At 37.7% G+C, this 12,026-nt stretch overlaps 1 protein-coding gene across 2 annotated transcripts; it reads left to right on the top strand.

The window, feature by feature from the left end:
* Positions 1-2,666: 2,666 nt before the first annotated feature.
* On the top strand, positions 2,667-11,099 carry LOC121802113. Of its 2 annotated transcripts, XR_006050739.1 has the most exons (9): positions 2,667-2,759; positions 3,263-3,355; positions 3,915-4,049; positions 4,163-4,252; positions 5,102-5,251; positions 5,580-7,156; positions 7,285-8,249; positions 9,136-9,276; positions 9,387-11,099. XR_006050739.1 is itself a non-coding variant. In XM_042201690.1 (7 exons), the coding sequence occupies exons 1-7, from the start codon at positions 2,697-2,699 to the stop codon at positions 8,180-8,182; spliced, it is 3,006 nt and encodes a 1,001-aa protein (XP_042057624.1). In that variant the 5' UTR covers positions 2,667-2,696; the 3' UTR covers positions 8,183-8,351. The 2 variants fall into 2 exon arrangements, 1 of the variants encoding a protein (XP_042057624.1); XM_042201690.1 differs by lacking the exons at positions 9,136-9,276; positions 9,387-11,099 and having other exon boundaries at positions 7,285-8,351.
* Positions 11,100-12,026: the final 927 nt, after the last annotated feature.

Raw genomic sequence — 12,026 nt, 5'->3', positions numbered from 1 at the left:
ACAATATTGATAAAGTGGTGGATAACACTTTCCAGTTGCAAACCCTGACCTCTGGCAAAACCCATTGCAATCCTCTATATCTTCACATTTTCCTTGGCACTGAATTCCTTGACCTTCTATCACCCCACATTCTGCAAATCAAACAATTTTGTTAAAAAAAATACAAATATCACAACTGACTAACATTTTTAACCAAATAATTTGTTTCGTCGCATTGATATGAAAAAAATAATTAAGAACTAAATTTGTTAACATATTTACCGAGGGATATCAGCAAAAATGTTAGCACAAAGAGAGTTGCAAACTTCTTAGTGGTGAAATTGGGGGTTGCGTTCTCCATTTCTGCTCAATTTCGATGATACTATGATGGTATAAAACACAATTTCAATGTATTACTACATATATAGTTGTAGAGAGAGATACGTGTAATTTGTAGTAACATTTAATTGCATTTGCCTTTAATAGAAAACAACAATATTATACATGCAATCGGATATCCACATTTAATTGCATTTGCTTTTGATAGAAAACGGCTATGATAATTGATACTACATGCACTTGGATTTTCTGCAGTGTAATTAATCTTTTTATTTTGAGTAATTTTTCAAAAACTAAGCAACGGTCTTCTTTGACTTAGGTGATGGAGTAATAAACAAAATACAAAGGCATAAATATAATAATAACAGTAATATCTATCGCATAAATATCCATACTCATAATATTTTCCTTTAATTTCAATAACATATTACTCGGCTAAGCTAGAGTGCAAAGGAGCTTGAGCTTAAATTTCCTTACTATGATACTTACCAATTAAATTAAGCCCGGTTTAACTTGCAGTTTGGTGGAAAACTATATGTATCATTATACAAATTTATATTGCACACTCTCAGTCAAATCCGTATTTACAAGTAATCTGGATATTCAGTTCATTAAATTTCTTATTTAATTTAATTAAATATTCATTAATAGTTAAACTTAATGTTGGGTAATTCCATGTTTTTTCTAAGAGTATTATATTTCAAGAATATGATTATTATATTGGAATAAATTTTGGTCGGTTTCATATAACAAATTCATTTTTTAAATACCTATAGGTGGCATACTCAACTCGTCTTTTTCCTATTTAGGTTGCGAAATTTATAATATTATAATTATGCAACAAGACCGAGTAAAATACATTTATTAATCTTGCCACTTATTATCCTATAATGCAAAATACTTCGGATCTTTTTATACTCCATTCGTCCCATAAGAATATACTTTATTTTCCTTTTAGTCTGTCTCATAAGAATATGCATTTTCTAATTTACTTTATCAATTTTATATTAAAATTCGTGACGAACCCAAAGTGCATATTATTTGGGATGGAGGGGTACATATATTGACAACCAATCAGTACAACTTCAATACAACTAAATATCGAGTTATGTTATCATCAAATTTTTTTTATCGTATGATAAGTATCCTATATTTCATTATTTTTCCTATTATAATTTTGGTGAAGATGTAGATTGTAATGTGCATTTAAATTTTAAGGAGACAGAATACGAGTTTGGAGAGATATAGTATATGTAGGGATGTAAACCCAACCCGAAATCTGTGAATCGGCCTGTATAGTCCGATAAAATTAGTAGATTAAGGTTGTAATTTTGTAACCCGAATACAAAATGGACTAAACGGGTTAGCCCGAATAGGTTGGCAGGTTAAACGGGTTGGCCCGAACGGGTTGCGGGTCGGCCCAATGGGTTGCAACTTTTAATTAAAAAATAATAAGTCTTAGAGATTTTTTTGTATTTTTGAATTTCATGTGGCACAGTAATTAGTCTTTTTCATTCTTTATTCTGCATTTTTCCATTCGATCCCACATTATCAACTTCCACGTTCCACCTTAATGAATTATTCCATCGTCCCATCACCTGCCACTACTATCTTACCATCACCAAAGCCAATCAAGACAAAATTAAGAACTAACCCCATAAAAAAATCTCAATATATTTATCATTTTAATAATGATTCAAGTAAGATATGATTTTTAATTTTCATACAGAATTAATTATGAAAAATGCCAAAATAATGACATGAACACAAGCTTTAATTCAAATTGATTGATTTAATTTGATTTATCTTTGTTTATGACGTAGTTGATCGAGATGAAAGGCTTCTCTTCAATTATTATTGAAGAAAACTTTGAAAATTTGAAGATTTTATATAATTCTATAACTAAGAAGAAAAAATATCTAAAATTTAAAATCATTTTATAGAAGAAAAAATTGATACAAAAGATTTTTTTCGGAAGTTTTTAGGCCCGATAGCCCGTTGGGTTAGCCCGAAACCCGGCGGGTCAGGGTTGAAAAATTATGATCTGAAAATTCATAACCCGAATAGCCCGCATTCATATATCTCGATAAACCTAGTGGATTGGCCCGAATCCAAACGGGTTAGCCCGATTGACATCCTAAGTATATGCATTTTTGAGTATAAAATTGAAGAATTTTTTGTTGGCGCGCCTGATGAATCTGTCGTACCCGCTAATTTCCATTTCTTTTTAATGGAGTATCATTTTATTATCCAATTAATAAATATAAGAAATGGCGCGAAAATTAAAATTGAAAAACAAATAAAAACAAAGGGTTAAAATACAAAAAAAAGGAAGTGAAGCTGCGGTTTAGAGAGGGAGAGACAGAGGCGCAGCAAATATGAAGAACTCGACTTCAAGCACAAAATCACAGGACCTGCTTGAAGCCATCAAAGCTTCCGAGGTGAGCTTCTTACCAATTACGAACCAAACCACAGTTCATTCTATTTTCAGATCTTATGAACGATTTTTTTTATTATTTACATTTGTTAATTTCGCATTTCGTTACGGAAATTATAGTGCCTTGTAGTGAGCTTTCTTAATAAGTCAGTTGATATTGCTTGATTATGTTTACATTTGTTGAATTCGCGATTTATTTTTATATCTTGCTGGAGAGCTTTATTTTTACTTCGTTCGAAATATGTAGTACCTTGTTCAATTGCCTTGGTGAGTTGGCTGTTGTAGTTATCTCGTAGAGTAGGATATTACAGTGCTACAACTATTTTTACGCTTTGAGGTTTTATATTAACATTGTAATTTGAGGTACCATGCCCTAGTTTAACTTTATTGATTAGTATAATAGTTGGCTGAATGTTGAAGTGTCGGAATGGAGCAATTTTATTTCATTTATTTAATTGTATCTGCGGATCAGCTTCACGATACTTGAAAAGTTGAGCGCATACGCAGGTTGTTGAGGATCGAGTACGATTGCTCCAGGAATTGGAGGATATAGATGTCAACGAAAAGTCTTCCGTTAATTCTCTCATTGAAGCACTAACAGTATCCGAATCATTCAGGCACCAATTCAATTTCACTGTTTAGCCTTTTCACTTTACTTGTAAGTCATAGCCTCGTAGATTTACCTATTCATTTGAGGTATGGAGTAGAAACGGAGTTCCCATTTCCATGCAATCAAGATTATATGTCTTAGTCTTCTATTTTGACAGCCTTCAAAAGTGCCGTTGCCTCAGTAAGGAGAATGGTCGAAGTTACTTGACTTGATTACTAGAATTTCTGGTTATACTCGTATTTTATGGAACTAAACACATTTGGTGGAGGATCACCTCATTGCTAATGCATTACATATAGCTTCATACATTGGCAACTGTTAGATGTTAATCAGGAATCTAGTAAATTATTCTTTTCATATCATCTGAGTTTAGAACTATTTCTGTCTCTGATTGTGGTGGGATCATATTGGAATTAAGGAATCTATAATACATCTGTTTCAAACATTTATATATTCTACTTCAGTTTTAAATAAAGTAGTTCATCTGTTGATTCTAGTTAACTGTTTATTGGAGCTGGTCTTAGTTATGCCTCAACCTCAACAATTTAGATATATTGGGAAGACTATACTTGTCTGGATATATCTCAGTGCACCTTGAATAAAACTGTTTTACAAGTGGCTGCGAAATACTTTGAGACAGACATCTCAGGGTGCCTGATACAATTTCTGGCTCTAGGATCAAAAGTAAGCACTTAATTTCCCTGCAAAAATAGGATATTGAACTATCAGAAAATTCCAAGAGTAGCAATGTCTGGCAGATAAATGATATGCAATTATTGTCGTATCATCATTTTTAGGCAAATGTCTGGTGTAGAAAGCATTTACAAATGACTCTGATGTCTTTGGAAGACTCCCCAGAAGAAGAGCATTCTAGTTTTTTCTATCAGGTAACTGCTTGGTTTCATATTATTGCTACCTATTATTATAAGTCTGAATCTGAATATGCAGTCCCTAAGGACAAGTTCACTCTAATTGAATTGTTCTTGTAAGGTAGACAAGCTAGGATAAATAAAAGTGATATCTGATCTACCATTGAATGCAGTTTTTTCACCTCTTGAACTTGAACTGTGTGAAACTCCACACAGATTTTGGGGTTACTAGATCTTGGACTAGAGTCAATAGAGATAGACTGTTATCGGTTTATGATTTCTGCACCAATATCTCCAATCCATCCATGTCTTGGTCCGTCATCTCTCTTTAACATCATACCAGTTACAAACACATTTCAAATCATGCAAGTATTTCCAACATGAACTGGGAAATTCATTTTTAATTCTATTTCATCTGGATTGGACTTTGTCTGAGGTTGATTATGACCCATGTCAGTGTTATTTATAAAAGCACTTGGATGATGCTAGAATAAGACATGGTTGCTGGAACATGTATTCTTTGTTTCCACATGTAGGCTGTAACTCTTGATTGGAGATCATGCACTTACACATATCCTGTCAAAGTAGTTTCTGCTAAGTTGCATATGTGCTAGATGCATTGTTTTTTGCAGAAGGATAGTTTTCAAGCATCCAAAGGTCTGAAAGCCTAAATGAAATTTTCAGTTGCTTTTTGGGACCTTTTCTTCTTGCTTCTTTAATTACAACTTTTCAACATTCTGTTGGCCCCTGTTATTTTTTCTGTTATTATTTCTGTATTACATTAATTTTGATGACAAGTGCATTTTCACCTAACTCATCAAGTTATATCAATCAACTGTTTTTTGACATCTTTCAACTTCTTTTCAGTTAATTCTGGATTTACTTGGCTACTCTGCTGCTATTTATTCAGCTTTGGCAAGATATCCTATTTCTGTTAATAGAGAGTTGGTGGGCAGCCTAGAAAACTTTATTGCAGAACAGTTCACTCTGATGAAAGACTTGGTATCAGAAATAAAGGTAACAAGTGCGTTTGACTATTATCTTCTGCCATTTATTAACCATGTATCATGTATGTTCTTTAATCAGGAGAGATGTATTGATCCTTTTTAAGTACATTCTAGTTGATCAACTGCCTTTTGGAATTCTTTGTTAGCAGTTGTCTTCAAGGATTACGTTGGTAGAATTTACTTCTCGTTTACCCATCTTTCTTGTTTCATCCGAGGCACAAATAAGTTTGCAGCCAAAGCATTCATTAAGCATATTTCACTTTTTAGATTGAGTGTTCATGCATATATTGCAGTAACATCTGATCTTTATTTTTTTGCACTTCTATGTTGCTCTACAGAGGATTAACATTCTAGGTCCAGAGCTACTGAAGGCAGCACAGATGACTGTAGACGCTGCAACTCGGTTATGCAAGGTATACTGCAATGATGTGAACTGGGATATTTACCGTGCGAAAACTGAAAATGAAAGTTTAAGAGACTGTAAAGTGACTGAAAATGGTGACCATGTTGTTCATGTAACCAATTGCACAATTAAAAAGTTGTGTGAGTTGGGCACTGCAGCAGCTAGCGATGGAGGCAGTCTTGTGAGTCTACTTAACATGTCATGGAAAGGTGTAGTTTCTCTGCTTCAGTTTGGTAGGGGTTCTTTAGCAACAAAGGTGAATATAACAGATATTATTATGAACCTGATTTCATTGGCCAGTGAATCATTGAGATGTGCTGCTGACACTTGGTCATCTTCTACAAAGGAAGAAGTCTCTGTGGCAGAGGCCAAAAGGAGTTTCCTTCCAGTCAAGTTTTATCTAATCAATGCAGTAAGAATTGTTTCACAATACCAAAGCCAAGCCTTCTTGGTGTACAAGGAGATAGCAATGTTGGTTGTTATGATATTAACCTTCAGAATTGCACTCAGCATGGTGGAAAGGTTGAAATCCGCAAGCGAAGTACTGGCAGAAATTTTGGAGCCGACATCCTTGCACTTACTCAACACTTTGTTATATTCAGCTCTGGTGAAGCAAGAAGAGAAGCTCCAAATTTTGGACTGGCTGTTTAGTAACAGCGGTGACATGAGTTCTGTGACTGTGGGCATCAGCAGCTGCCACAATTCGTTAGATGTGATATTTACCATAAGTTCCAATGACTTGAACAAGGAAAGGGTTTTCTTTCTGGGCCGAGTTGCCTTATTTCTTAGTCTTGTCTTGTGTGCTCCTGATCTCGAAGATGACATCAGAATTGGCATTGCCAGAAAGCTTGGATGGCTTTTGGATACACTCGTATATGAAGATGTTTATTGTTCCACTCTTTTTTTGCAGACTCCTTTAAACAGTAGCCAAAACCATGAATTGGCTTACCAACCCATGGTTTGTGCTGTACTCCATGCACTTAAGACATTCATGATTGTGGTCTCTTCAAGTCAGGCATGGGATGAAGTAGAGTCGTTCCTCAGCGAAAACCTTTTCCATCCTCACCATCTGTGTTGGGATATTTTCACTGAACTTTGGTGTTTTGTCCTTAGGCATGCCGAGCGCAGTATGGTGAACGATGTCATCGATAAACTATGTTCACTATTGATGCTAACATCTCAAGAATCGGCACTGCTTCCTCATAGCTCTCTGCGCAAAACTGCAAGACTTATCTGTACAATTGTTACTTATGGACCAGAATTCTTGGCCGATCAAGTTTACGGTAGCATATTTGAAAGCACTACAACTCAAAATGTATTGAATGTGCATGCAAGTCTGCACATGGAAGGTTTTCCCCTGAATTTGCTTTCAGAAAAGAAAAGATGCATGGCCAAACAGAGAATTGTGACTGAATATTATGACTTCCTGGAGAGCTTCGAAGATGCCTCACCAAGAGAAAGTTCTGTTTATGGTGCTCCTGTCTTTGCTCTCCGTGCTGCTTTGCAGTCTCTGTAAGTATATTATACTAAGACTCAATCTACATGTTACAAAAGCATTCTTGAGCACACCCTACCTGTTCGTGCCCCCTTCCCCCCTTTATTTTAGATAATTCTGAAAGCCTTTGTTTGATTATGTTTAGCCAGGTAAGCCTGTCCGATACTGACATGAAGACTGTGAAGTTCTTGATTGCTATTGTTCGTAAGTACAGAAGTTCCTCAGACAATGCAATCAAGGATGGATACCGAATGCTTCTTGGCGAACTGCTAGAGATCATATCTAGCATGAAGCATTTATACTCATTTGATGAAATGGAAGAAGTTATTTTGGAGCTCCAGAACCTCTTTATCTCGAGACCTTCATACTCAGATGACCAACTCTTGCTATGTAAACCTAATCTAGTTTGCTTCATGACTGGCCTTGGTCATATGAAATTACCAGACTGTGATGACAGCGCGAGAAGTTCGGCTGCATGTGAACTATATCAAATGCTACTCAGGGAGAGGCACTGGGCTTTTGTTCACTTAGCTATCACTGCGTTTGGGTATTTTGCTTCTCACACTTCCTGTGACGAACTCTGGAGGTTTGTGCCACAAGATGCTGCCTTGTCTTTTGATTTGCAGCGGGGAAGTGAAACCGACCAAGATGGATTCATGTCGGAGTTGAAGGTAGTTCTGGAGAAGGATATGGCATGTCCAACAATACAAGGTAGTCCCGATCAGATCGCATTGCTAGTGAAAGAAGGTCAAGTGCTGAAGGAAATTTGTAGGGACAGTGTGAAATGTGCTCCAGTGGTGACATTATGTGATATGATGGATGTTGAGAATGAGAAACAGCCTAGCAAGAAAAGGAAACTCCCTAATGAAATCTCAAGAGGAGCGGAACTGCTACAGAGCGGCTTGAAGATTATGCTAGATGGCCTTTCCGATTGGCAACAGAATCAACCAGACTCAAGTGAAGCTCGTGAAAAGTTTTTGAGCCATTTCAGCTGTCTTGAAGATGTGGTAGCCCACTTAGCTAAACTTGCTGATAGTAGCTGAGAGTCTGCAGTCTGAACACGAAAATTCGACGATGTTGCGGAGCCAAGAAGCGCTTGTCTTTAGACAGGTATATTACACCTTCATATGTTATGTTTATAATTGTTTCGCATGCTGATTTATTATCATTTCATCTTGAAAGATGAAAGAAGAAAATCTTATATGTTCCTTAGTTGGTTATATTCTAGTTTCTTTATCCTTTTTTCTAGTGTCCCCGTTTAACATAAACTAGTCTGAGAATATCCATCTAAGCACAGTGGTGAAAATTTCACATCATAAAATTTGAAAATAATACAACTAAACAACAGTACTTAAAGTGTATGGTAGCAAATAAATTGCTAGTGGCAACCACAGAAGCTACCGCACTGAATATGCTTGTAGCCTTTCGTAGCTTATTTTGCATTTTAGCGACAATGATTTTTAAATTCCGTCGTGGATTGCACGTGGACCTCGATAGTAGTGGATTCAACCTGCAGGATTTAATCAATTGAATAAAACAACACAAAACAAGTAAGATTTAAATCCGTCGTGTTTTACATGCTCAACTTGCAATATAATTATGAATCTAGATATATTATTCTTGTATGCTATTTCCGATGTAATTATAAGAATTCCTAACAGCTTAACCATATGGGACAGCCACTACCGCTTATATCAATTTTGTTTGAAAAAAGAAGCACTTTGCTTTTGTCTTTGAGAAATTTGATAAGAAGATTTTCATGTAATAAGAAGTTATGGATAAAAATTTGGAATCATAATTAATTCATGTTGAAATAAAAGACAATGTAGGCGGATATTTGTCTCTAAAATAATTGGGCCAACTGCTTTATAAAAATAATTGGGTTTTTGAATAAATCCAAAGCCCGTTATGTTATTGTGTACCCTAGGCTAGGAATTCCAGAAAGCTTTTCATTTTTCACTTCCCGCCCAAACCGCCTTTTCCTTGAATGGTCAAGGCTTAGAATTCATCGATTCGATCGTTACGAAGCTAGGATCTATGTCAAGAGTTTGGTGGTGGGGATAATGGTTGGCGTTGCGGCGGTGATACACGACGACAACGACGGATAAATGTGAATGCACTTTGTCTCCTACTTCAGGTGCATAGCTTAAACCTTATTTTCTTCTCATTTCTATTGATTTGTTCTGATTTCTCCTCATTTCTCTTGGTTTGAACTGTTTTCGTTTGTAATTTAATCAAATTTCACAGTTGGCGGATTTATAATTGAGAAATCACACGCACGGGTATTTTATAAGGGTTTACAATCGAGAATGGTCTCCTCAATCCTCCAATCTTCTATATTCTGTGGAATGAAGATGATGAGCAACACACAGAAATTATCATCCCCTTGCCTGATAATACCGTCATCCTACGAAGTTGGGTATAAAAAGTTGTACAGCCTGGCAGAGAAGAAAGTGGTGAGCATCGACAAGGCAGCGCCGCCGCCGGCGTGGGCACAAGGCGGGCGGGTGAAACATGTGGGGTGTTCCCACGGCTGGGTGGCCTCATTCAATGAGGACAACCGTCAGACATTCCTCTTTGATCCCATCACCACATAAAGCTTCCCGACGTTGATCACACCTTTCCCGCACAGCCACCCTCACCCTTCGGCACTCGCCCCATCAATATCATCCTATCCTCCTCTCCCGACGCCCTAGACTGCCGCGCGATCATGCGGTACGCCCCTTCCTCCCGCATTGCGATCTGGTCCCCCGCCCACAGCAGCGCCAGCTGGCTCCCCGTGTGCGGCCAAGGCCCCTACCACGTAATCGCCTACTCCACCAGCCAGAACTGCCTCTTCTGCCTCACGCAGAAGTCGGACTCGGACTTGGTGCTCGAGTGCTGGGACCTCGAACATCCCTCGTCCTTTGTGTGGACGGCCGGGATTCATTCGGATCACGGGCACGAGGAATGGCACTGCCATTGCCCCAAGTATCTTGTGATCGATGAGCATTCCGACCGGCTATTTCTAGTGATACGTGTTATCTTGGAAGAGGGTGGGTATGATGAGGATAGGGTTGACGACCCAGTGTCGTTTTGCAGATTATGTGGAAACTACAAGGAACACTATTGCAGATCATGTGGAAACAACAAGGGAGACGAGCTGAGATGCAATTTCCTTGAATCTTACTGCACTTGCCCACGATTGCAGAATTGGTCGGAATACATGGTTCAAGAAGCGCTGGTTGATATCTACAAAACCGAGAAAAGAATTGTCAAGGAAGTTCAACAAGTGCTGCTTGAATCCCACAATACCAAGAAAAGAATTGCCGAGGAAGAAAAAAAGATGAAAGAGGATGAGGATGGTGAGAAAGAGGAAGAGGATGATGATGATGATGATGATCTCTACAGTTACTCACACAAAACCCTTCGTTTCCACGTGTATGAAATTGATCGCAAAAAAGGTAAAATGAGGTACATGGACGCCTCATTGGATGGGTTGGCAATGTTTGTCGGAAGCAACCACTCGTTTGCCCTGCCAGTGGCGGACTTCCCTCACCTGAACTTGAGCCCAGATTCTATTTATTTCACTGAAGATGGTGTAAATTATATTAGCTATGGAAACAATGATGATATTGGCATCTTTAATTACGTGGACAGCAAAATTTCTTCCATCGATTATCAGTCTCAGATATCCACGACTTCCTCCAGGATTGCTCCAGCCATGTGGCTCACTCCAATTCCATGCTAACACCACAAATCTGTCAATTATGTAGTAGTACTAGTATTTAACTTGTTTCTTAGGTTTTACTTATTGTGTTCTGCTTTATCAGCAAATTCGGAGACATTAGCGAGCAAGCACCTTTCCAAGTTTCTTCGATTTTTGTTGTAATGGAAAGGTGTGGTTTCTCTGCTTCAGTTTGGCAGGGGCTCTTTAGCTACAAAAATGAATATAAACGATAGTAGTATTATTATGAACCTGATTTCATTGGCCGAGGTGCCTTTCTTTGTTAGTCTTGTCTTGTGTGCTCCTGTTCTCGAAGATGACATCAGAATTGGCATTGCCAGAATGCTTGGATGGCTATAATTGGATACACTTGTATATGAAGATGTTTATTGTTCCATTCTTGTGTTGCAGACTCCTTTAAACAGTAGCCAAAACCATGAATTGGCTTTCCAACCCATGGTTTGTGCTGTACTCACTTCAAGTCAGGCATGGGATGAAGTAGAGTTGGTCCTCACCGAAAACCTTTTCCATCATCCGTGCTGGGATATTGTCACTGAACTTTGGTGTTTTGTCCTTAGGCATGCCGAGCGCAGTATGGTGAACGGCGTCATTGATAAAAATATGTTCACTATTGATGCTGACATCTCAAGAATGGGCACCGCTTCCTCATAGCTCTCTGTGCAAAACTGCAATATTTATCTGCACACTTGTTACTTACGGGCCAGAATTCTTGGCCGATCAAGTTTACGGTAGAATATTTGACAGCACCACATCTCAACATGTATTGAATGTGCATGGAAGGTTTTCCCCTGAATTTGCTTTCAGAAAAGAAAAGAAGCATTGCCAAACAGAGAATTGTGACTGAATATTATGACTTCGAAGTCATAATATTACCGACATGCTTTTTACCAAGAGAAAAATTCGGTCGGTAAGCAGATTACCGACGGAAAATTCCGTCGGTAAAAATGCGTTTGTCCCTGGAGAGCTTCGAAGATGTCTCACCAAGCGAAAGTTCTGTTTATGGTGCTCCTGTCTTCGAAGATGTCTCACCAAGTGTGATGTTATTTTGGTCATATACTTTTAAAAAATAAGTACTCAATTATAAAAACATGATTCAATTATAATGAATAAAACTCCATAAAGGATTTAGTCACTAGTAGCACATGATGACCAATCTAGTC

Source organism: Salvia splendens, chromosome 5 (genome assembly GCF_004379255.2).
Source record: "Salvia splendens isolate huo1 chromosome 5, SspV2, whole genome shotgun sequence".
Classification (NCBI taxonomy): domain Eukaryota; kingdom Viridiplantae; phylum Streptophyta; class Magnoliopsida; order Lamiales; family Lamiaceae; genus Salvia; species Salvia splendens.
This window is presented reverse-complemented; position numbering and strand designations above follow the sequence as displayed.